Genomic DNA, 22,666 nt, shown 5'->3' on the forward strand with positions numbered 1-22,666 from the left:
GCCTTTAGCCCCGGGTGTCTGAGAGGAGAAAGATGCATCGACTCCGCTCACGGGCCTCCACGGGGATTTCTGCCTTTGCCGCCAGTTCGCCCTCCGCCTGCTCTCGCCAATCACCCCCGCTGCCCCGGCCCGAGAAGTCAGCCTCGCAGAGGCGTTGGAGTAAAAAGCGCTCCTGCTCTTCTATCGGCTGATTGTCGCTGATTCCCGGGCGGGGGGGAGCAGGGAGACCGAGACCCGGAGAGGGGCCGCGGGAGCCGAGCCGAGCGCCGCTGCGACCATGCCCAAGCCTAAGAAGCGGGGGAGCAACCACCAGCGCGGAGCCGGTGAGTGCGGCCGGGCCGGCGGGAAGGGGCGCGCGATGCAGACAGCGTTTCCCGTGGCCGCGGACACAGGGCCGCGCTGTCCGGCTGTGCCCCGCCTCCCCGCGGCGGTGGGTGGGCAGCAGGACGGGCGGGCGCGGCCGCGGGACTCTCTCTGGCCGGGCCGGGCGGGTGACAGGAGCCGTCCCTGAAACCGCCACCTCACGCCGCTGCGCGCATGCGCCGGGGAGCCGGGGCCGGCGGGCGCGGCCGCGCTGGCGGCGGCGGGAGCGGCCCGGGGCAGCGGCGGCTCGGCCGCGGGTCCGCCGGCTGCGCCACCGGCAGCTGCTGCGGCTGGGTGCCGCCGTGTCGTGCCCGAAAGGCTGCTGTGTCATTATAGGAAAAAATCCTTTTTCTAGCCTAAAATAGGATATTATAAAATAAACAAATGCAGAATGTGCGTGTCTGACGTGTTCATGCTTGGGGTAGAACGGAGGTTTTGTGGGTTGGTGAGAAATTGCCCTTCAAGCTAGTATAGCTGTGTGCAGCGTTTGTTTCTAATGCCAATTTTCAGGAGGTGAGCAATTTATAGGGTGTTTCTGCAACTGCTCTTATTTTAGTTTGTGAGGGGCTTCTTGTTCTTGCCCCTTCTGTTGAATTCCTGTTTGATAGCAGCACGAAGGTGGGTGGCCATGTGAGAGCTATGGGCCTCCAAGTTTGTTCGCTCGTGCATTGTCTGGTGGAGTTTTTTTGGGTTGTGGTTAATGATACAAGTGGATACAGCTAAAAGTAGCAAAACTTCCGGAGTGTGACTAACTTAATTGGAAAGCATTTGGGCGCTGATCCAGCTGAAAGGTGATTCTGCCTAGATAAAAATAGTTTTTTGGGGTCTTGGTAGTCAGGGAGCCTGCTTGAAGCTGGTAAGCCCTGTGTGCAGCCTTCTAAATAATTTAGGAAGAAAAAAATTGCTGAAAGAACAGAATTTAGGGTTGTGTAAATGATGCTTTGGGAACTGTTGGAGAAGTATGCCTGGCCTGTTACTTCTGGAGTTACTTCTCCCCTACTGTTGGAGAAGTAACAGATATGAAAAGAGAGGTGAACACTGGTAAAAAGACTACTTTCATCAAAAAGTCTGAAAACTGCTGCACCAAGGCCTTCTTTGTCCTGAGAGGGAAAAACTTCAATCCCCCTTTGAAGCATTTGAGGTACTTGTAATTCAGTAGCAAAAGGGTTAGACATAGCTAATCCTGCACATACTCCACTTAATCCTATATATCCTGCATTGGACTGGGTAATATATGTTTGCCCAAAGGTTTGACTCACACTGTCTTGAAGTTCCTCAAAATTAAAAAAATAAAGACTCCATGGCAGTTTTTTTAGAGAACTCATTCTAACAGTTACATTAACGCATTTTTAAAACATAGTCACAGAAAACTGCATTAACATGAAGTTGTAGAAATTTCCAGTAGGAATATATCCAATTTCTATGGTAGGAATTGGACCAGTACTAGGTGAGCCCTTCCTCGCTGCTCACAAATGATCTTCCAGAACAGAGCTGACAGAGTCTTCAGAGTAGGTGGGAGTAAAGGAACCAGCAGATGGAAATGTTCTTTCTGTGGCTGGGTCAGGGAAAGCAAATCTGCTCTGAGAGGGATCAGTTCTACTTTTGGTGCTCAGATGTTCCTTTTTTGTATGAGAGAACTGACCAAACTATTGTATTCATCTTTTCTTAAGGTGGTCAGCCCAGAAACGTGCAGCCTTTTAGTGATGAAGATGCTTCAATTGAAACCATGAGCCACTGCAGTGGCTTCAGTGATCCTGCTAGCTTCACTGAGGATGGTAAATTCTTTTATTTATATCTGTTCATCTTTTAAAAACATAAAACCTGAGCTGATTTAGTAGTTTTAAGTAGAAGACTGTAAGTAGCAATAATGAAATAATGACATTATATTAACACTGTGATGGCTAATCCAGTGGCCATTTTGTTTGTTTGGTTTATATATATATAAATATATACTCCAGGTTCCATGAGTCTTGTGAAACTATCAGGCTCTATTCTGCTAGAATAGAATATAGATATAGAGCCACTAAGATGTAGAGTGCTGCTATAGAGACAATAAAAATTTTAAGATGAGTTGTATGACATGGATTTTCATAAGAGGTAGTTGAAGCAGTAAGAACTGCAGAAGAGTTTAAGATGGGAAGAGTCACATTTACCTGTTTTGAGCTAGATTTGTGCTTTGTCTCCTTTACCATCATTGCAACCTGGACTACTGTAATACCATTTGTTGAGAGGAGGGGACCTGAAAGCCTGAAGCAGGGGGGTAAGCAGAGAGCCATCTTTGGGTACATGCTGCTCTTAACTGAGCTCCTGTTGCAGAGGTGTCTGAATTGATGCTGTGTGGCACAGGCTGCTTTGACTCCCTGCGTCAGCTGTGAGCACCTCACAGTACTCCAGGGCTAGATGTAGTGGGCTGGATGGCAGTGTGTTGACAGGATTGGCTGATGGTCATCAGATGGAGAAAATTTATGTAAGACTTGATTCGTTCCCTCATTCATTCTTGGCATGTGTAAGCAGCAGATCTAGGAGCAGCAGAAATGTATCAATAGGCCAGTTTTTATGGGAGTATTTTAGGGCATAGTCTGATGTAGTAGGTTTAATACCGTTATGCTGCTGTGATACTGAACAATTCTGAAGGTGTTGTCTATATTAGACTGCTTCCTTATTAATGTTAAAAGCATTGTGTTGGAACTACTGTCTGCTAATGAAATGTGTATCAGTGCGATTAAATTATTTCTTCTGGATTAGGGCCCGAAGTTGACGAAGAAGCTACTCAAGAAGACTTGGAATACAAGTTGAAGGGATTTATTGATCTTACATTGGACAAGAGGTATAGTCTGCTTTGAAGAAACACATTCATACATTGTTTTCTTGCTTGATTTAATAAGGAAAATACACATCAAATCTTCTATAAATTGCTGAGATTTTTATTCTGGGGAGGACTTCTGGATCTAAAAAAAAACCTTTTTTGTTATACTGATTTTTTAGGATGGGTTAGATTTTCCTTTCCTAATATATTGAAGTACAGTGACTTTCTTTCTGTCCAGCAATACTGCTGTGAACTCTGTCTCCAAACAAAATTTTGCTGTCCATGAGTAAGAAGGCAATTCGGAGCATTTCATTTCTTCATAGTACTTCTGTGGATTACTCTTACTACTGGGTGTAGGCAAATATAAATCACCATAAAGCAAGGGTGGGGTTTAGCTGATATGTGCTGATTTCAGGTCTTCCTTTTCTCTTCTAACAGTGCAAAGACAAGACAAGCAGCCCTTGAAAGTCTGAAAAGTGCATTTTCTTCTAAAATACTGTATGAATTTATCATGGAGAGGAGAATGACCCTAACTGATAGCATTGAGCGCTGCATAAAGAAAGGTAATTAACGTGTAAGCTATTAGAAAGCAATAATCCCTATGAAATAGCACATTGTTTAAAAGAAATTAAGATTGTGAATGTTCTCTAGAACTTTACAGAGTGCTTAATAATTTAGGTAACATTACTTTGTAAATGCAGGTGTCACACTTTAACTGTCCTAGAAAATTAACTGAAATTATCTTCTATCTCTTGGTTTCTGAATTTCCACTTACATGCTTTCAGACTATTATCTTTAAAAGATTAAAGGAAGCAGGCAGGGCAAAAGGTGATTGCTCATCACTGTGTTAATTAATCCCTAGGTAAGAGCGATGAACAGTGTGCAGCTGCTGGGCTGGCTTGTCTTCTGTGTGTGCAGATGGGGTCAGGAATTGAAAGCGAGGAGATTTTTAAGACCCTTGGTCCAGTTCTGAAGAAGATTGTCTGTGATGGAACAGCCAGTATCCAGGCCAGACAGGCTGTAAGTATGACATGTTTATTTGCCAGCCAGGGACAGAGGGCTGCTTCTGGCCAGCTCACTCTTGTGTAATCCAGGACGAAAGGTTACCACACTAGTGTGTGCTCAGAATGTTGACATACACCCTCAATGATGCATAGCAGTTTTCACTGGCTTAAAAGTTCCACCTGAAAGTGGAACATGATTCTCTTCTTCAGCTGTTACATGTACTGCTTTGTCAAGTGTCTGAACTCACTGTATCGCAGCTTTCTTACTTCTGGGGACTGATGTTGGGGTCCTAGAAAACATTTTCCTACAGAGTGATATGTCCTTCCTGTATTAATTTTATTTTATTCTTGAAATTTAATTTTATTCTTAAACAGCACAGGAACGTTACTTAAGCATTTACATTTATTTTTGGTAAAATCACATATAGCACATCTGGAAACTACATAAACAATACAGCCATTCTACCAAATGTATGTTTAAGTTACTTTTGCCTGGTCATCTCATCTATACATCAGCAGTATGCATGAAATAGTGAGGAAAGATTGTCCAAAGCACTTGCCAGAAGTTTTACTTTTGCTTAAACTTCAGAGATTCAGCTAACATTTTCCAACTTTCCTTCATCATTATGTGGCTGGCTACTCCTAGTCAAGCTATGGCACAACAAATACTGTCAGCTGCAAAAAGGAGGTAGTATTAGTTCAACAATAGTTATTTCTACAAACAAAAGCTACTAAAGTTTGTCCTGTTCAAATGTAGCTTTGAGTCCTGTGTGGTTGGTGCAAACATCACTTTCAAATGGTTTCCTCTTTGTTCTTTGTAAGAGAAACTGGACTAGAATATAGGGCATAGGAAACAGATCTGCAGGAGAAGTTGAAAAGTTCCAGAAAAGGCTTTTCAAGGGCAGAGTTTCCATGCTTTTTAATTGAAATAGAGGTCAGAAGGAGAAACTATTTCCCACAGCTGTTAATAAATATCATATAATTATCAGCAGAGTTTCTGCTTGTAAATCCTAGTGAGATTTAAAATCGTTGGGTGAAAACAATGCCACATGGAGCTTTTTCAAGGGCTTTCTAAGCTATTTAAAAATAATAATACATGGAAAGTGAAGGCTTGTGAGTAGCAAATGCTGTAAAATCATCCTGAGAGTAGATGGGAATTGGCAGCTAAGTATTACGAAGAAGATGAATTAAGGATTGGGGACTTGTAGACTGTTCAGGTTTTTATCTCAAGTTTCTGTTGCTCCAGATGTTAAATTTCAAAAGTTCCAACTTTGAAACTTTAACGTTATTGTCAAATACTGACACTTTTTTTTTCTTTTGTGTCCAGTGTGCAACCTGCTTAGGGATTTGCTGTTTCATCGTGACCGATGACATTACGGTGAGGATGATTGATACCTTTCAAATGTAATAAACTGACAGGATGAAAATGTGTGACTCCTAAACCACTTCCATGGTATTTTTCACTTGTACAGGAGCTGTACTCTACTATGGAATGCCTGGAAAACATCTTCATGAAGGCCTATCAGCGGGATAGAGACACTAATGGTGTGTCAAGTACCCATAATACTGTGCTTCACGTCAGTGCTCTTTTGGCATGGACATTGTTGTTGACCATTTGTCCAATGAATGAAGTGAAGAAGAAAATTGAAATGTGAGTATCTTTCTTGGAAAGCAGAATTTGTAATGACTCTATATGCAATGAAACAGTGTCAGTAAAATTTAGGTCTTAATGGACTATGATTTACTCCTTAGGCACTTGCATAAACTTCCAAGCCTGCTGTCTTGTGATGATCTCAACATGAGAATAGCTGCTGGAGAAACACTAGCACTTCTGTTTGAACTGGCACGTGAAACAGATGCTGTAAGTAGATGCCAGCAGCTAAACCTTCTTTCATTGGGATAATGATGAGACAAATTACTTAAAAGTGTGTTGCACTCCACCCTAGATCTCAACAAGTAGCAAATAATTCCGTGGTTTATGTTCCTTCTAGTGAGTCTGCCCTAGTCTCAGTGGATACAGCAATAATTCATAGCTATCGTTTTTTACAAAATCATTTTATTGCAAAACAGGGCCAATATAACAAAATGCATCAAATGCTACTTAATAGCAGCTAGAAATATGGAATGCAAGATTTAAATCTAATTCCAACACCTGCTTTTAAAATTAAATTTTAAAAAGACACCTCTAGAGAGATTCCAGAATGAAACAGTATTGTTTGCTGTAGTGGGATCACTCATCAGATGCTTATGCAGGCAAGTTTGAGTAATTCACAGCCTGCACAATTCTAGTCTCAGCCAAAATCTATCATCAGGTAGAAAACACGTTCACTTTAAGTATTGTTTTTTCAGTATTTTTACCTAGGTAACTTGAGAAGAATAACTGGTATTGCATGATGGTTTTGCAGCATGACTATTTTAGTGAGTTAAGAACTAGGCAGTCATTTTAAGGGGGAGGTTTTTAAAGAATTGGCACAAATTTCACACAGATATCAGTAATACTTCATTTGGTGAGATTTCTTGGAGTTTGCTTTTGACTTTGGTTAGGTGCAAACTGCTCAATATTAGCTTTCCACAGCTAAAGTTGCATTTACGTTCTTCAATATGCCTTATTAATTGTCAGACTTTTTTCTTGACAGCACTGAAGGAAACAGCCTCCCTCTGCTTACGCATGGCACAGTTTGGGAGAGTTGCCTGAAGGGCTCCCAACTCAATCAAGGCTGCTGCGCTTTGCCAGAATGCTGCCTAAAGTGAAAGGATAACTCCACTTAAGTCAGGAATCATGACACACTAGCACAGCATTAATATGAAACAATGTTAAGGCTTCTGTATAATGCAAGCAGTGTGGATTTGAGTCTCTTGGCTATGGAAGTCAACTTTGAAAGGAAAAAAAGTAAATGGAAAGCAAAACTTGATCCTTTATTGGTCAAGCTGACTGCAAGTAATTAAAATCTTAAAATATGTTGACTAATGAGACTTCACTACAATATCTGCTGTTGCATTGAGGAAATGCCCCTTTAATCATTACAGATTATTCTCACTGAATCCTTAACAATCAGTGAAGATTAAAAATACTTGATGTATTTGCCTTTGACCAGTTCCTTTCAGAAAGCTTGCAGTAAGCTCACTCTAGTCACTTGATATGACAAAACATTCAGATAAAAAAAACCCTACAAGCCACAAAAACTTGTTTTTACGTAAGTTTGCATGCATTCTTACTAGTCCAGGTGAACTACTGCTGAATTAAGTGCAGTGGAGAAAATATTTCTATATATGTAAAGCACATATTAATTAATTAAAGCGAATAACAGAAAGCTGTTTATTACAATTTACTTCAAGTGTTTTGTTAAGCATTAAAAAAAAGCTTCCTAATTTCCCATTTCATACAAGACTTATAGCTAAATATTCCATACTCTCAGTCCAGTGGTGTCTCACAGTTTGCCTCCAGCAGCAGGAATTTTGTGATAACATGAAAGTGCCCTGAGCTTGTTGGCAGGAGTGGTTCAGCAGATCTGTTTAGCAGTTTGAGTCCCTTGGAATTACTGGAGTTAGAGTAGAATGGATTGGCAGGTGTATATGCACACTGATGGAGCTGTATGGGTCACATGGCTGACCAAACAGACTTTGTTAGTGCCCTTGCTGGTAAACTGGGTGCTGTGACTTTGTTCTTGCTGGTTTCAATGCTGCAGATGGAACTGCAGAAGCGCTCTGTGTCTTTTTAAATAAAGAGGTTGTAGAGATCTACACGCCCAAAATTTAAAGAGATCCATTTTCTTAGCTGTGGGGAAAAAGGTTAAGGCCATAAAATAAACTAAAATCTAAAAACCTTTTTTTTTCTGGTAACCTAGGATTTCTTTTATGAAGATATGGACCTTCTAACAGAGAAGCTAAGAGCTCTGGCTACTGATGGAAACAAGCACCGGGCCAAAGTGGATAAAAGAAAGCAGAGATCTGTCTTCAGAGACGTTCTTCGGGCTGTTGAGGTGATTCTTTTGTCTTAGTTACAATCTAGACCTTCAAAATATATAGTATGCAATTCAGTGAAAACAATTTTATTATTAAACAGAATTACTGTTTCAGTGAAAGAAACAGAAAAAAGCTATTTCAAGTGAGAATTGGTAGTCAGATCACATATGTGGACTAGAACTTCTTTTTTTAGGAATGTTGATAAAAGACTGGGAATAGTTAAACATTGTGGAAGCTAAGGAGAAGGATTGGCATAATTTGAAGTCACCTCTGGGATTCTGCCTGTAGAAGGATCTGAGTCACCTATTAGCACTTGTTCCATTCCATTGTCCCATTCCATTGTCCCAAATACCTGTAAGGTAGAGACTAAATGAAGCTTTTATTCTGACGTCAAGGTGACTTCTGTACTTGGAACTGGTTTTCCTGGCGATAAGTCCAATTCCTAAAGTAATTTTAAAGCTGAAAGTTCAATGTTTGTTTTTTAAAAACTTTGTAATCATGAAGAATATTAGCTTAAAGTTCTACATGAGATTTGACTGTAGGTGTGCATCTGCTTTATGAACAAATACAATCTTTAGCATATGTACACTGTATTACTTGGAAGGTTTTGATGTGCCAAATTTATCAGTCAGAATAAAGTTCACCAAGATGTATATGAAATAAAATTCCTAGTACATAAAATTCCTAGTACAAAAGACTGTTTAAATTAAAATTATAGATGTTGTTTCCGTTGACTTTTGCATAGGAGCGTGACTTCCCTACAGAGATGGTGAAGTTTGGGCCTGAGCGCATGTATATTGACTGCTGGGTTAAAAAACAAACTTACGAGACCTTCAAGGAGGTTCTGGGCTCGGGGATGCAGTACCATTTGCAGGTGAGCTGCTCTCTGACACTTGTTCAGACTGTGTTCCTCTGTGGCTGGCTTCTTTGATGGAATTTAGTCTGAATTACGAAATCCTGAGTAGAACTTAGTGATGAGCCTTGTATTTGAGGTGTTAAAGACAGCACTTAAAAAATTAATTACAGCGAGCTACAGCTGCCTGGATAAGCTGCTTCTGAGTTGTAGCTTAGGTGTGCTAACATAGTAATCGAGTTCTCCAAGAAGTAAGAGATTTAGGCTGAATATGTTTTTTTGCTTCAGGGTTTTTCCTGAATCCTTATGCTCTCTTTCAGCAGAGTGGTATAGTTGTCTGGCTGCTATAAAACTGCATGCCTCCACCCTTCCTGTTCAAACCTATAAAAGAAAGGGAAAGTTTTAGTCAAAAATAATGAACACAGCTTGCAGCCCAATGGTGACAGCATTCCAGAAGAGAAGGCGTAAATCTTTATCTCTGTTCTGGGAACTGCTTGTTTACTAGTCATCTGTTTACATATGTAACAGAAGCAGGAGCTGTCGTTTAGGAATATGTGCTCCCAAATTGCTGTGATAATCATGGGGTTAAAATCTTCAGTCCTGTGTTAATGAATTTCTGTGTGACCGAGGCAACTCAGACATGTAGCAGGTTTTTCAATTTTTTCAAGTACAACTTTCACAGACAGATACTTTAAAAATTGTGTGTTGTGAAACCATACAGGTCTGTTCAGCTGCCTGGTTTTGTGTAGAACAGAAGTGTGTCTCATTTTCTAGGACTAAAATATCAAAGGAGGCAGGAGGAGCTGTCTGTCTTTTCCAGGTGGCTGTTTTAGCTTTTCTCTGGTTGAAGGAGGAAGTGTTCTTGACTTAATTGCAAAAGATAGCAGCAGTTTGACAGAAATCTTAGTATTTCTTACTGGAATACTTAATATTTTACAGTAGTCAACTTTAGAGACTTGATAATTAGAAGGGAAGCTAATCATTTGGTGTGTTTCTCGTTTAGTCGAATGACTTTCTTCGGAATGTGTTTGAGCTCGGTCCACCAGTAATGCTGGATGCTGCAACTCTTAAAACAATGAAGATATCCCGTTTTGAAAGGGTAGGTTATTGCACTGTAATGAATTTTCTTTACTTCCTGCTCTAATTACTCCTGCCCTTCAGAAGCTATCATTGTTACACTCTAGTTCTAAGAGTGGCTCATATTGTCCTGAATGAAGCCCAGCCTTACTTTTATGCATCTATGGACCCTTACATTTTCCCCTGGGTATGTGTCTGCTTCTGTGTTTTCTCCAAGGGGTCTCGAGGTTGATGTGGTTGCTGATGGGTACTAGATTCATGCTCCACATATGTGAAACTTGGTCTCTTCTGAGAGATACATATTTTTTGGGGAGGGACCTACAGAAAGCTGTGGAAACTTGAGTTTTTATAAAGACAGTGTCCCAAACTCAGCAATGTGATATGGGCTCTAGGAGGTTAGCTTTGTTCTGTTGTTCTGTTCAGTGAATGCATTAAACCTGCATATAGTTTGGGGAACGGTGCAGTCAACTTTAATCTGAGGGTAAATGTAACCTACATGATACCTGCTTGATGTTCAAGACTGACTGGCTTCCAGAACTACTCCTAGTTCAGCCTTCTTACACAGGCCAAGTTTCTTTTAAATATATCTGTCTATATATATGTATACACACACAGATGAGCCTTTGGTGCAAAGATAACATATTATAAATTTCAGAAGGCCTACCAGTTAACTTCAAAGATTCATAAAAGAATATTTTCATTTGTTTTGTAACATGGAAAGTCTCTTAAAGGCATAAACCTTATGACAGTATGTAATTCTTTTTTCTTTTTTTATTTTTTAGCACTTGTACAACTCTGCAGCATTCAAGGCTCGGACGAAGGCTAGAAGTAAATGTCGTGATAAAAGAGCAGATGTGGGGGAATTTTTTTAGATTCCCTTTTCAATGGGATTCAATTTTCATAATTCAAATAAATTTGTAACCTTTAAATGAATTTTTTAACTTCTGTAGTCAGTTTGCAGTTGTGCACGGGTTTGTTACATAGTCTGTAAATATAATGCATGTTGTTGCTTAGTTTCATATACATTTTGTATATAGATTGATGTAACATTTGGTGCAGGGATATATTGTAATGCTCTGCATTAGCCCCCCACTAGCTCCAAAGTCAATTATGTTGTAACTGATACATTAAATGGGGTGGATAACTAGTCAAATGCTGTGTGTCAGATTGGATTCTTTATATAAAGGTAAAGTCATTGACTAAGTGCTCTGGTAAGAATATGAGAAGATGACCATGTTTGTGTGAAATTATTTTAGTAACTTTTTAAAACTCTCTAGCGGTAGACAGGCAAGAAATCCCTATGTAAGTATAACTTTATCCTGACAGAGACTATGAAGTTCAGTAACTTCCACTGACTGTCAAGTAGTGAATGACAAATACTTGCCTCCATGTAAAATAAAAGTAAGATTCTTGTGTTCTGAAATTGAATATTTAATTTTTGGAATAAAAATGTTTCTCACTGCCTGCTCTCTGTGTAAAAGCAATTACTCCATTAATGAAACACTGTAACATTGGCAAAACCTAAAGGTTGAAAGGGATGGGTTTGTTTATTTGCTGGTTCAAACATGTGCTTGGGTATTCTCAGTGTGTTAGTAGATGCTCCGTGCAAGTCACATTTGCTATATTTCAAAGGGGTCTTATACTTGTGTGTGCTCTGCACAACCACCTAATCTTGATTTGCCATTGCTTCTCTAATGGTCAAATGTTTTCTAGTTTTGGTGCTGCAAAACATATTGTCCTTTATTTTAGAGGAACCATTCCAGCTTCCCCGTGTTCATCATGTTGAAAACTACTCTTCTAACCTAAATTTCTGGTTCTATAGGATTGAAATCTGCCAGTAGCTGAGAACTGACTTAGGAATAGTGGGGGCAGGGTGGGGGATGTTATGTAATAAAGGCACTAAAATCTGGCTAGCTGGAGCTTCTGAACCTGAAGATCTGTAAAAGTGCTTGTTTAAATAAACATTCTTAAAATGTTTGTCACCAGATGAAGTAAACATTGCATTGAAAACAACACTGCCCTCTGGAAACTGTGGCCTGCTCTGATAAGGGAAAGTTGAGTTTGGGGTGGAGTGGTTGTGGGTTTTTTTTTTTTTTTTTACCCTCCCCGTTTCTGATTACAGCTGAACCTATTCAAGAAGTTCAATGAATACTATACCTTCTACTTGAACCTGGTTTTTTTTCCCAAAAATCCACTATATAAGAACTTGTTTGGCTTGCAAAACTGATCACTTGGACTACACAAAACCTTGAACTGAAAACTGATGATGGAACATGTGTCATCCAAGTAGAGCAAAAACTGATTCTTGAATGAGGTGAAGCTGTGTGCCTGTGCTTGCCTGGCCAAAGACGTTCCTTTTGAGCAAAACCATTCTCTTGAGCCTGTTGGTGTCTCCTGCAGCTGCTGCATAGTCACATTTGTTGTCCTTTGCCAGGCACTTTTGGTGGCTTCCTGCCCAGCGTTTGTGCAGCACCTCCTGTCAGGGGGCCAAGCAGGAGGTTGCCCTTTTCCTTGGTGCCCTGCAGCTGCCACCCATGTGCCTTCCAGTGCTGTTTGCAGAGCTGGCTCTTCTGCAGCCCTGCAGACATCCCTTGGGTTTGCAGACCTTTTCTGCTGGAGAGGTCTGGGTCCTTGTCTTACAAGTATTTTGGTGTCAGGAGTTTTTGGGCATAGATGCCACACGTATTTTTTTTTTTTTTCTCCTGGCTTGCACATCCTTATTTGGAGGGAGGACTTCAGGAGACTCCTGCAGAAAGGGAGCGATTCTGAGCAATAGAACATGTCAGCTTAGGGTGGGAAATACGAGTCGGGTGATTTATTGTCTTTTGTTTCCTGAGAGAGAAATATGTTTATAGGCAGTTTAAAGAGATTCAAAATTTTAGACATGGGGGCAGCTTCAGAAAGGATTTGTGGTGGTGAGCTGCAGTCCCTCTGCCTGTTAGCTGCCTGTCAGTATGATGTGCTGTAACACTGCCTTCTGCAATGTCAGCAAGAAAAAAGTGATCATAAGTACTGTCAGCAAAGGAGCACTACTCACCACCAGTTCATCAGCATTTAATCTCTGAACAGCCAAGGATGCCAGACAAATTAGTCTACCACATAATACTGTCTCACTTGAATTCATGAAGTGTATGGGAGAAGGGGGAAAGACCCTGGTTTTTCTGGTCTATGACTTTAAAATACTCATGACTGCAATACTGTAGATATGACTCTTCTGCATAGCAAAGTGGTTACTCATAGCTACAGTGTTGTAGATATGACTCTTCTGCATAGCAAATGCAGTTTAGACCAGCACTAAAGCCAAGAGGTTTGGCACTAACCAAAACATTGGTGAAATACTGATCATCAGTAAAAACCTTCATTCTCCATGGTGGGATATTATCAATTCGAATATAATAAAAATGAGCTGTGTATGTGCTGCTTTCTGTTTAGCAGATCAATATTGAGAGGTGAGCATATTTGGCCAAGCTGAACTCTAAATATAGACTGAGAGGGGCAGTCTGTTTCACAGCTATCTTTATGGGTACTGCAGGACTTGACAGGTTCCTATGGGACTAAAAGTAGAGAGAGGAACTGCAGAACAAGTTTTCTTCACATGATTTTCACTGGCTGATTTCTTCCATACTGGCACATTACCTGAATGTAATTATGTTGTAAGTAATGTTTCATTCTCATATTTTTTAACCTTTCAGATTTTATTTCCTTTTTTTTTTGTGTGAAGAATTCTCAGTGTGTTTTCGTTCCAAGTTTTTTTTTTTTTTTACCACAACAACTTAGGAAGAAGTTTAAAAGTTGTTTTGGGGAAAAAAGTCTTCAGGCAAGGTCAAAGTACAAGATACAATGAATCCAAAGGTCCCAATGTTTAGATTGATTTGTTGGGAATATAATCAACGCTTTTGTCCAGTGGCACTAATATTTGTATCCTTTCTCTTTTGGCACATCAATGGAATCAAACATATGTAATATAATCTTTAATTAATAATGGTAATCTTCACTGTGTTTACATGTGCAAATACTTAAATAATAAGTGCAGAAAAATAGAATTCATAATACTAATGAATCAAAGGTAGTCACATTTATTACACCTCAAGCTGTTAAGAAGAGTCTTCCCTAAAGCTGCAGGGAGGTATTAATCAAAAGAGAGAAACAACTGCTCTTCAGAATCTAAAAATAACCAGCAGCCTTTGTGCATGCAGTGGTGACTTTTGGCACACTGCTCAAACACAGGGCTCCACAATGACAGTGTTGGCTGAGGATGTGCCTGTGGGGACACAGCAGGGCAGAGCCAGCTCTGGTGGGGACGTGGCTCAGACTCTGCTGCCCGGTGCCATGCCATCTCTAGAGGAAGGACCGTGGGCACAGCCATCTGTCCTGAAGTTACTGCTTCCAAAGTTCTACCTAAAGATCATATACTAGGTAAGGTTAACCCCTCTCATGCCAGCTTTTCTACATTTTCTTTGCACTTTGAAGAAACACTTCTGAACAGAGAAAAAAGTAAGTTGTAAACTTTTCTTATGGGCTTTTAAAAAGAAATATGAAAGTATCCTTATAGTCCTGTCAGTCTCTACTAGCAGGAGAATAAGCCCTGTTTTCAGGATTGCTTTCAGTGCTTAGTCTTGAGACTTACTGAGGCTCATTGAATGTCTACTTTGCAGTGTGCTCAGATTTGGGGGAATTATAGTGATCTTCTGCATTTGGTCTGATGAGGGAAGGAGCGAGGGTTTTCTGCAAACAATTAGGTTTTGATTTAAGTATTTTGTTAGGAATCTGGTCACACTGTGTTCTGTGTTCCTTGGAGAGGAAGAAAAGGCTCACAAGCATGTCAAGAGGACAATTAACCCATCTAGGATTCAGAAATCCCCCTTAGGTGCTTAACACGTGTCATCAAGAGAGGTTTGCATCCCACAAAGTGCTGATTTATGTTGGCAGATAAAATTGAACTTGGGAGCTTTATAAAATACTAAATTGGTAAGATGCATTCTAATCCAAATTTAAACTAATCTGTGGGGGCACCCTGCTTACATTCACTAGCAAGAAAAATGTACATTTAGGCTGTGATTCTAAGGTGAGAAAGGAATATCTTAGAATAAGAAGGATATTATCTGGAGGAATATATTTTTCTTTAGTAATTACAGAGGGAGTTTGCAGTGACAATTGTAGACGAACATGCCTACCGAGAGTGTCTGCATCTCCTTATGGCTAGAAGTGTTTGTTGTTTCTGGAAGATATTTTTACAATCACAGTAGTGTAAAGAAAAGCAAAAGACTGATAAGGAATAATATGCAATACATAGAAGCCGCCTCCCTAGGTATTGCTTTTTTTCTATATATAATCTTCTTTCAAAACTGTATTTGTGTTAAGAATCATTCACTGAATTCATGCACCCAGACTCTGCAGAGAAATTGCTTTTACTAATTGAACTTCATCCAGTGCCTTTTTTAAAGCAAGGCCTACCAGTCTGAAGAAAAAGCTTTAAAAATTTGTCCAAAAGTGTGAAGTAGACTATATTTTTTCACAGATAATATTGATATTCTAAGGTATATAAACTTGCTTCACAGTGATATTCTAAGGTGTATAAACAGACACATATTCTTGTTGCTTATCTCCTACATTCATACCTGCTTTCCCTGTTTTATGTCTCAATTACTTGATGCTGAAAGAAGAGGACCTGAGTGACATCTTTCCTGGAAGTGTTAGTGAAGGTTTGGCTTTCCCTGTGGTCAGGATCTCACACCTCCTCTTACCACGTACTCCCCAAATCAGAGGATAATACATTAATAGGTATCATTCAAATCAATGCTGGAGCCAGTCAAATTGACTTTTGTCTTTCTCTCTTTCCCCATACACACACATGTGTGCATAAATACAATGCAAAACTGAAATGTTTTAATCATCAAAGATTTCCAAGAATAAATAAGTGCTATGTATTGAGTTGTCCCTGCCTTCAAGATCTAGTAAGTGTGCTAGTCCTTCAAGTCTCTGTATTTTAGGGATTGTTTAGGCTGCTCAGTATTTCCTTAGAACAGGATACCAACTCTTACAAGTTATTTCCCACAGCCATGTGTTAATTTACCTTTTAAATTATTGTTTCTTTTAGAGACAATGGAGAGGCCTTCCTTGGAATTTAACCTGCCTGATACTCATGAAGAAGGAAAACTTTATGTAGTTGATTCCCTAAACAACCTAAACAAGTTAAATGTTTGTCCAGCTGAGTCCCAGCATTCACTAGGTATGTATGATAGGTGATCTGTGGATTTCTGTACATACAATCCATATTGTGTCTCACTGATGTCAACAGCCTAATAGGCCAATAGGCATGCCAAGCTCTGTACTGAAAAATGTAGGAAAAGGAAAAGATTGAAAATGGCATAATTTAGACAGATCAGACAATGATTTAGCTGAGTATTTCCGCTTTAGGTTCCTGAAAATCCTTGCATTTAGATAGGGATTTGCTTTCAAACCTGATCTTATCTTCTATTTCAGTTGGGATTTATGAGGTGATCTCTTGCAGAATAATGTGTCTAGTGAAGCCCAATATACACCTACTATATAAATAGCATCATAGCTCTTCCCAAGCACTAAAATTCATACATGGCAATAGAAGCACCTGAGAATTTCTTATCATTCCTTTAAGATTCATCTCCTAAGAACTCAAGCCAGTTACCTGAAATATCCTGTGAAACCTTTAAGCATTTTATTTTCTGAACTTTCTTTACTCACAGTTTCAGTTATGGCTCTCACATTTCTACTGGTTTGATAAGGCTTTTGCCTTTGATTTCTTGCAGCAACAAGAATATTTTCACCCAGTGATAGCTACAATTTGAGTTCTTTGTGACATGAAAATATCTTAAAACCTGGAGCTCTTCAGCAACATTCCACATAAAAATATTTGAGTCTGCTTTTATTTCCCTTATTGTAATGGCAAATTTGAGTGAAGAAATTTATAGATCAGCAGCCATGTTAAAATGTGGCCATAATTTAATCATGCGTCTAATTATGGGTCTTTAATATTTTCTCAAGTCCCCTAAATTTTCCTAATCCAACTAGCTGAGTTCCCGCATTTAATGCAAATATTTTAGACATAAAGTACTAATTTCTCATAAACAGATTAACTTGATATTGTCACTTCTACACATGGAAAATGAGACAATAGCATATATAAATTTTAATTTTGAGAAACTCCTTCTAGTTTGACTGTTTTGCTTTCTTTTGCAAATTTATTGGACAGTATTATTTACTTTTAGGGTAAATGTACAAGGTTCTGTGGAAACATATGTGATTCTCTGGAATAATCACATGCGTGCCCCTCCCTACATTTCAGCAGTAAAAAATGGTAGCTTAATAAGTGTTTTATTAATAAATTTGTAAGATCCTTTGGTTCCTTCTAGGATTATTCTTCTAATGTATCTTTTAAGCTTGGAAAGTCTGTAGATATCTCATCCTGTCAGCTAACTTACCCAGCAGCATAAAACTCTGGTTCTCTTGCCAGAAAATCAGAGACATATCCAAAGCTGTTTAAAATGAATATGCTGTTTAGTTGCTTCGGTAGGAGCCATGCAGTAATTTCATGTTTTAGGTGATAAAATGTTCCCACTGCTTGCAGTTTGACAAGAATGTGTACTCACCAATTCCTCACAACACTGCAGCCTGGCACGTTCAGCCTGATGAAATAATAAGAAGTATTCATTAGGCAGAGCAAGCTCAGACCACTTTTGAGACCACTATTGATAACTTAGGATGCTTGGCAGGCAGCAGAATCAGGCCCTGCCCATCCGTATTATTCAGATTAGAAAACAATATTGGTGCAGACACTTATTGTATGGTGCATTAGTTATGAATGCTAAGCAAATAAGAATAGAACCTCAAAGGAGAAACATGAAAATATTGCAGCTTACTCACAGACAGGAGTGTGTTAAACACAAAATAAAGAAAAACAGAAATATTCCCAGAAAATGACCAGCTCAGTGAATTTCTCAGCCCTAGGTAGGGTAATTATTAAAGTCCTGTAATGGCATATGCAGCCTTTCCTCGGCTTTATCACTACAGGCTCAGTTGCAAGGACCTCAGAGATTTCCACCAGCTAAAACAAGAACATGACCTAGAAATACATTTTCCACAGATGCACACACTACTCTCCCTTTCAGAATGGCAAGAGAGCAATTACAGAAGGATAAATTACAGTAATTTGCATGTAATTTTGATATGTATGAGACTGACACCAAAGTGAAATTTGATTAGCTTTCCCCTCCCTCCAAAATAGAAAATAAACCCAAATCTTTGTAAGTTATTACAGTGGTGTACAAACTTAAGATTCAACAAATATGGCTCAAGTGTAAATTTTTTACATTCACATGAATTTTCTCATGGTGTTCACTTGACTTGTTATCTTTGGGGCTTACTGCCACCTCCCATTGATTGCAACTGTTTCTATGAGAGAAACTACTGAATTTCCCTATATATGCAACACATTCTTTAAAAAGCAATGAACTGGCTTGTTGAGCTGATTCAAGGTGAGCACTGAAAGTGCCTTTCTTTTTCCCCTCATCCTTCCTGTGCTCTAAGGACAACATCTGTAGTCTATGTGAGAGTCTGTTCCATTCCTGACAATTGGGAGGATTGGTGCCTCATTCTTTACTGGAATGAAACCAACAGATCCTAAAGATGAAGAAGAACATTGGAAACATTTGTTTTAAGATAAAACAGTCAAGACCTAAATTCATTCTATCCAACATTAGGGGCTTAACTGAGGCGTTTACTTCGGGAGATTAATAATCCCAGGGATGCTTCTCATTAAACAGAAAAAGAAGCATATCTAGAGGATGAATGTGTATGATGAATCTGTACCTTGGTTTTCAATATGAATTTCGCTTGCTTCCCTTTTGAAAAGGTTAAATACAATCAAGCCCTTACAAATCTGCCCGATGAAAACTTCATTGCAACCTTTGTGCATGTAAAACAGCTGTAAAACTCTGAACTGTAAAATAGGTCAACTTCAACAAAACACTGTATTTCAACACAGAAACATTTTTGTTGAATGTATTCTAACAGCTGTAACAGATGGATATTTTTTTACATTTCCAAATTCAAGCTGAGTTAAAGCTAATTTCTTCCCCTTTCATGAAATATCACAGAATAAAACCTGTTGGCCAAATATATGATGTATTCTGCATCATTTCGTGATGCCAGAACGATTTTGTTATGCTTATCCTAACCAACCTTAAAAAGCTGTATCACCAAATGGTTTGCCATCTCTTAACAGACCAGGAAGACAACACTGGTGGTGCTGGAGAAAGTATGGCAGGGAGCAACACAGGAAACCAGCGTTTGTTCTTCGTCACCTTTGTTCTTACTCTGACCGTCAGTTTGGCGCTTGTTTCATTTGTAATATTCTTAATATGTAAGTAAACCAAAGAGTAGTTCTTGAAAATGTAGGGCCAATTGGGAAAATAACTTTGCTGAAATGTGTCACGCTACCCTGTCACATGCTGCTCCTGTTTGCATGGTCAAAGCCTTTGGCTGGTTCTGGGCACTGGGTCGTGGTCCTGGGGCAGAAGCACAGGAAAACAACACACTCTCAGGGCTGAAAGGCGCAATTTTATTCTTAGTGCTAAGGATTTGTGAGCTTCAACAGCTGTGAAGAATTTTGTCTCAGCAGCATTATACTGTCTTGCTAAAAATGCTGGCTGGAAATGAAATTAAAATGTAAAGGTAATTGTAAGGCAGTGAGATACTTTGGCAATGTGCCTCCCATTGCTTTCCAAATAAAACTCAGTATTGGGGTCATTCCACTGAAACTGGAATTCTACCCTGGCTAACACTTAAATCAGGCTACCTGAAGGGAGACCTGACCCTTTGTCATCAAAGTACTGCCTGGAAATTGATTTGGAACTAAGAAAGTCTTAAGCATAAGAGAAAGAATTAGACATTTATTAAGATTTGCATGGAGCATTGAGTCTATAGACACAATCACTGTTCCAGTTTTTTAGGGCTGATCAGGCAGGTTTATCTGAAGACATGGCTGGTTAATGGAACCCTTCTCATCTTGGGGTTTTCTGAGCTAATAATATTGAATAGAATCTGAGGTGCATTATTTCAATTTACAAGACTATTTTGAAAGAGTTGGAACCCATATGAAACCAAGATTTCTTATATCCTGTAGTAGGGAATTTGCTGAAACATAGCAAAAATCCTGATTTTTCTTTTAGGCCAGGAAATCTTAACCCTTGACTAAATTTTTTTACAGGCTCTCAAAGGAATATCAGACAAGTAAAGAACATAAAGCAGATTTTAAGTAACATGTTTGTAAAAGCCTAATTGAAATACCTCATACTTGAATTTCAGATTTATTTAACATGAAGCTGCTAAAAGTAGAGCCTTGGTATAGAAAAATTAGTACTGGGTTGCTCTAGTGGAAAAATTATAAACTAAAGTAAAAAAAAATTCTTAAAAAATTAAAGCAGTTTGCTTCCATTCAGGTTGGTGGAGGCCTGGGTTTTTGAAACTGATTTCCAGTGGTGTTTCAGTTTATGTTACAAGGTTTTATTAGATACATAAAGATGTAGTGTGTTCCATAATCTGAGATGTTTGCAAACCACAGACATAGGTTCATTTAGCCTGGCTACTATTGCACTTAAGCTTCAAAGTCCATGGGTAAATTTTTTAACTTCAGAAGGCCAAAATAAAAATAGCTTCAAGAGTGCATATTGGCATGCCAGAGGAAGCTGGCCTAGAAATGCCAGTATTTGCAAGAATTTTTATTTTATTTAAAATAAAATAGATGCACATACATGCCACAAATTGGGTCTTGAGCCCCAAAATGAGAAATTTCCCTGTTGACGCTAATGGATATGTTTCTGAAAACTGCAAAAATTATCTGATCCATATATAATTTTATTACTCTGCACTAAACTAAAAGAAGAATCTAGCAAATAAGCAAAAAAGAATGCAGTGAGCAGGTAAGCCCACCAGATATATAACTTCTTATTATAAGGTTTTGTAGTTGTTTTCCTGTTTAATATTTTTAGTCATCATAATTCCTTACAAAGTCTCACAGGAATACAAGTGAGAGTAGTCATGCTATTGACTTAAATGTTGCCAGTTTAATGTGGTACATTCTCCTTTTCAAGTTCAAACTAGAAATGAGGTGGACCAAATATCAAGCAGACTACTATCTGAAAAGAAGAATATAGAAGAGCTGAAGAAACTTAACAATATGATATTAAAGCATCTGAATCAATCCAGAATTAAGGAAAAGCCTTCTGATCTTCATGCTTACTTTTTCACCCATGCTGAACTCAAAGTCCCTGGAGAATGAATCTTCTTTGGAAAGAAATTCAGCATATTCATAACTCAGACATGTTCACATATGGCACACAGGCTGCTGAACCATGGTTGCTGAAACATTGCTGGAAAAGCCAGCTGAATGAAAAATATTAGCAATTAGTATTTTACCCTGTTTTACATGGACATAGATTTGTAATAGCAAGCCCATAGGATTCACAATAAACAATGGATTGTCAGTGTGGGCAAAACTTCCAGATTCCCTGTGCATTGTAAATCACAGGGGTAAGGCCCTTGTTTCACTTTAAATGTAAGTTAATGATCACAGAAAATCACGAGTTCTATTCACATGATTCCAGCATGACCTTGTTCACTTATTCATTCTTCTGTTACCTTTGTACAAGCTTTCTGTTTGTTTATATTGCTATTTGTATTTAAGGATAAATTTTGGTTTCATAACTTACAAATAAATCCATTTCTGGTCTAGAGTTTTGTGGTTTTCCCTTCTGTGCACATAAATATACTGATATACTACTCTTTTTGTGAAAAATCACCCAAACTTGAATAACAGCAAACCCTTTCAATAAGATGCCATAATCAGCCCAAATTTGTATTGACAGAGTGAGTGTTCTATTGCTTTACATGGAAAATGTGTTTAGAGGACTCAGTCTGTTAATGCCACAGCATCATCACAAGCACTCTCTCTCATAGCAATGCCAAAACACTGTACTCACAACCTGCAGGTGAAGCTCGTGTTTTTATAAAGTGATGTGGGGAAAATACTACTTGTTCTTGTACTCATCCCTATAGTTCCTGCTGGTCACCATCAGAGAAAGGCCAGATGAAATATGGCTGGAACCTTCATGGTTTTATTGTTGAGTGATGCCTCAGAGGCCAAAAGGAGCCACCCTCTCTGAATTCACATGGCAGTGGAATGGCAGCTGACACTATGGAATATGTCCAACATCTTTTGTTTTACTTAAAGTTCTCATTCTCATCCAATTCTTTCTTATTTCTTCTAGACAGTTTTACAAAAAATGTCACCAAACTCAACAGCTAACATTGCAATCTTCTTTTCCAGAATTCATTATATTCCTTTCTGTGATGACCACTTCATTGTCTGCAACAAAGGGAAGAACTAAATGCAGGAGAATTTCTTGGTATCACTTTACCTGGTTTGGCCCACCAATTCTATTCCTGCTATTATGAGTGTTTTCTTTTACACTTATGTTTTACATCACCTTCTTTCTATTTCCTGATTTTTGTTTTCCTGATCTGTTACTGTCAAGTTATTCACATGAAAATGGTGAAGATTGGTTT

General features: G+C 38.9%; 2 protein-coding genes across 2 annotated transcripts; both read left to right on the plus strand.

Moving 5' to 3' along the window:
• IFRD1 (interferon related developmental regulator 1) lies at nucleotides 1–11,533 on the plus strand. The gene is made up of 12 exons (XM_064702647.1): nucleotides 1–323; nucleotides 2,034–2,138; nucleotides 3,109–3,190; nucleotides 3,608–3,732; nucleotides 4,032–4,189; nucleotides 5,501–5,551; nucleotides 5,646–5,824; nucleotides 5,926–6,034; nucleotides 8,019–8,153; nucleotides 8,882–9,010; nucleotides 9,993–10,088; nucleotides 10,849–11,533. Exons 1-12 carry the CDS (start codon nucleotides 278–280, stop codon nucleotides 10,936–10,938), a joined length of 1,305 nt encoding a protein of 434 aa, XP_064558717.1. The 5' UTR covers nucleotides 1–277; the 3' UTR covers nucleotides 10,939–11,533.
• A 4,629-nt stretch (nucleotides 11,534–16,162) lies between these two features.
• Nucleotides 16,163–21,380, plus strand: LSMEM1 (leucine rich single-pass membrane protein 1). The gene is made up of 3 exons (XM_064732448.1): nucleotides 16,163–16,295; nucleotides 19,326–19,463; nucleotides 21,193–21,380. The coding sequence occupies exons 1-3, from the start codon at nucleotides 16,169–16,171 to the stop codon at nucleotides 21,378–21,380; spliced, it is 453 nt and encodes a 150-aa protein (XP_064588518.1). The 5' UTR covers nucleotides 16,163–16,168.
• Nucleotides 21,381–22,666: the final 1,286 nt, after the last annotated feature.

Source organism: Zonotrichia leucophrys, chromosome 1A (assembly GCF_028769735.1).
Source record: "Zonotrichia leucophrys gambelii isolate GWCS_2022_RI chromosome 1A, RI_Zleu_2.0, whole genome shotgun sequence".
Classification (NCBI taxonomy): domain Eukaryota; kingdom Metazoa; phylum Chordata; class Aves; order Passeriformes; family Passerellidae; genus Zonotrichia; species Zonotrichia leucophrys.

Coding starts and splice junctions, on each gene's coding strand:
- IFRD1 (XM_064702647.1), top strand. CDS start 278: ATGCCCAAGCCTAAGAAGCGGGGGAGCAACCACCAGCGCGGAGCCG. Junction 2,139..3,108: donor TGCTAGCTTCACTGAGGATG/GTAAATTCTTTT, acceptor CTTCTGGATTAG/GGCCCGAAGTTGACGAAGAA. Junction 4,190..5,500: donor GTATCCAGGCCAGACAGGCT/GTAAGTATGACA, acceptor TTTTGTGTCCAG/TGTGCAACCTGCTTAGGGAT.
- LSMEM1 (XM_064732448.1), top strand. CDS start 16,169: ATGGAGAGGCCTTCCTTGGAATTTAACCTGCCTGATACTCATGAAGAA. Junction 16,296..19,325: donor TGAGTCCCAGCATTCACTAG/GTATGTATGATA, acceptor ATCTCTTAACAG/ACCAGGAAGACAACACTGGT. Junction 19,464..21,192: donor ATTTGTAATATTCTTAATAT/GTAAGTAAACCA, acceptor CTCCTTTTCAAG/TTCAAACTAGAAATGAGGTG.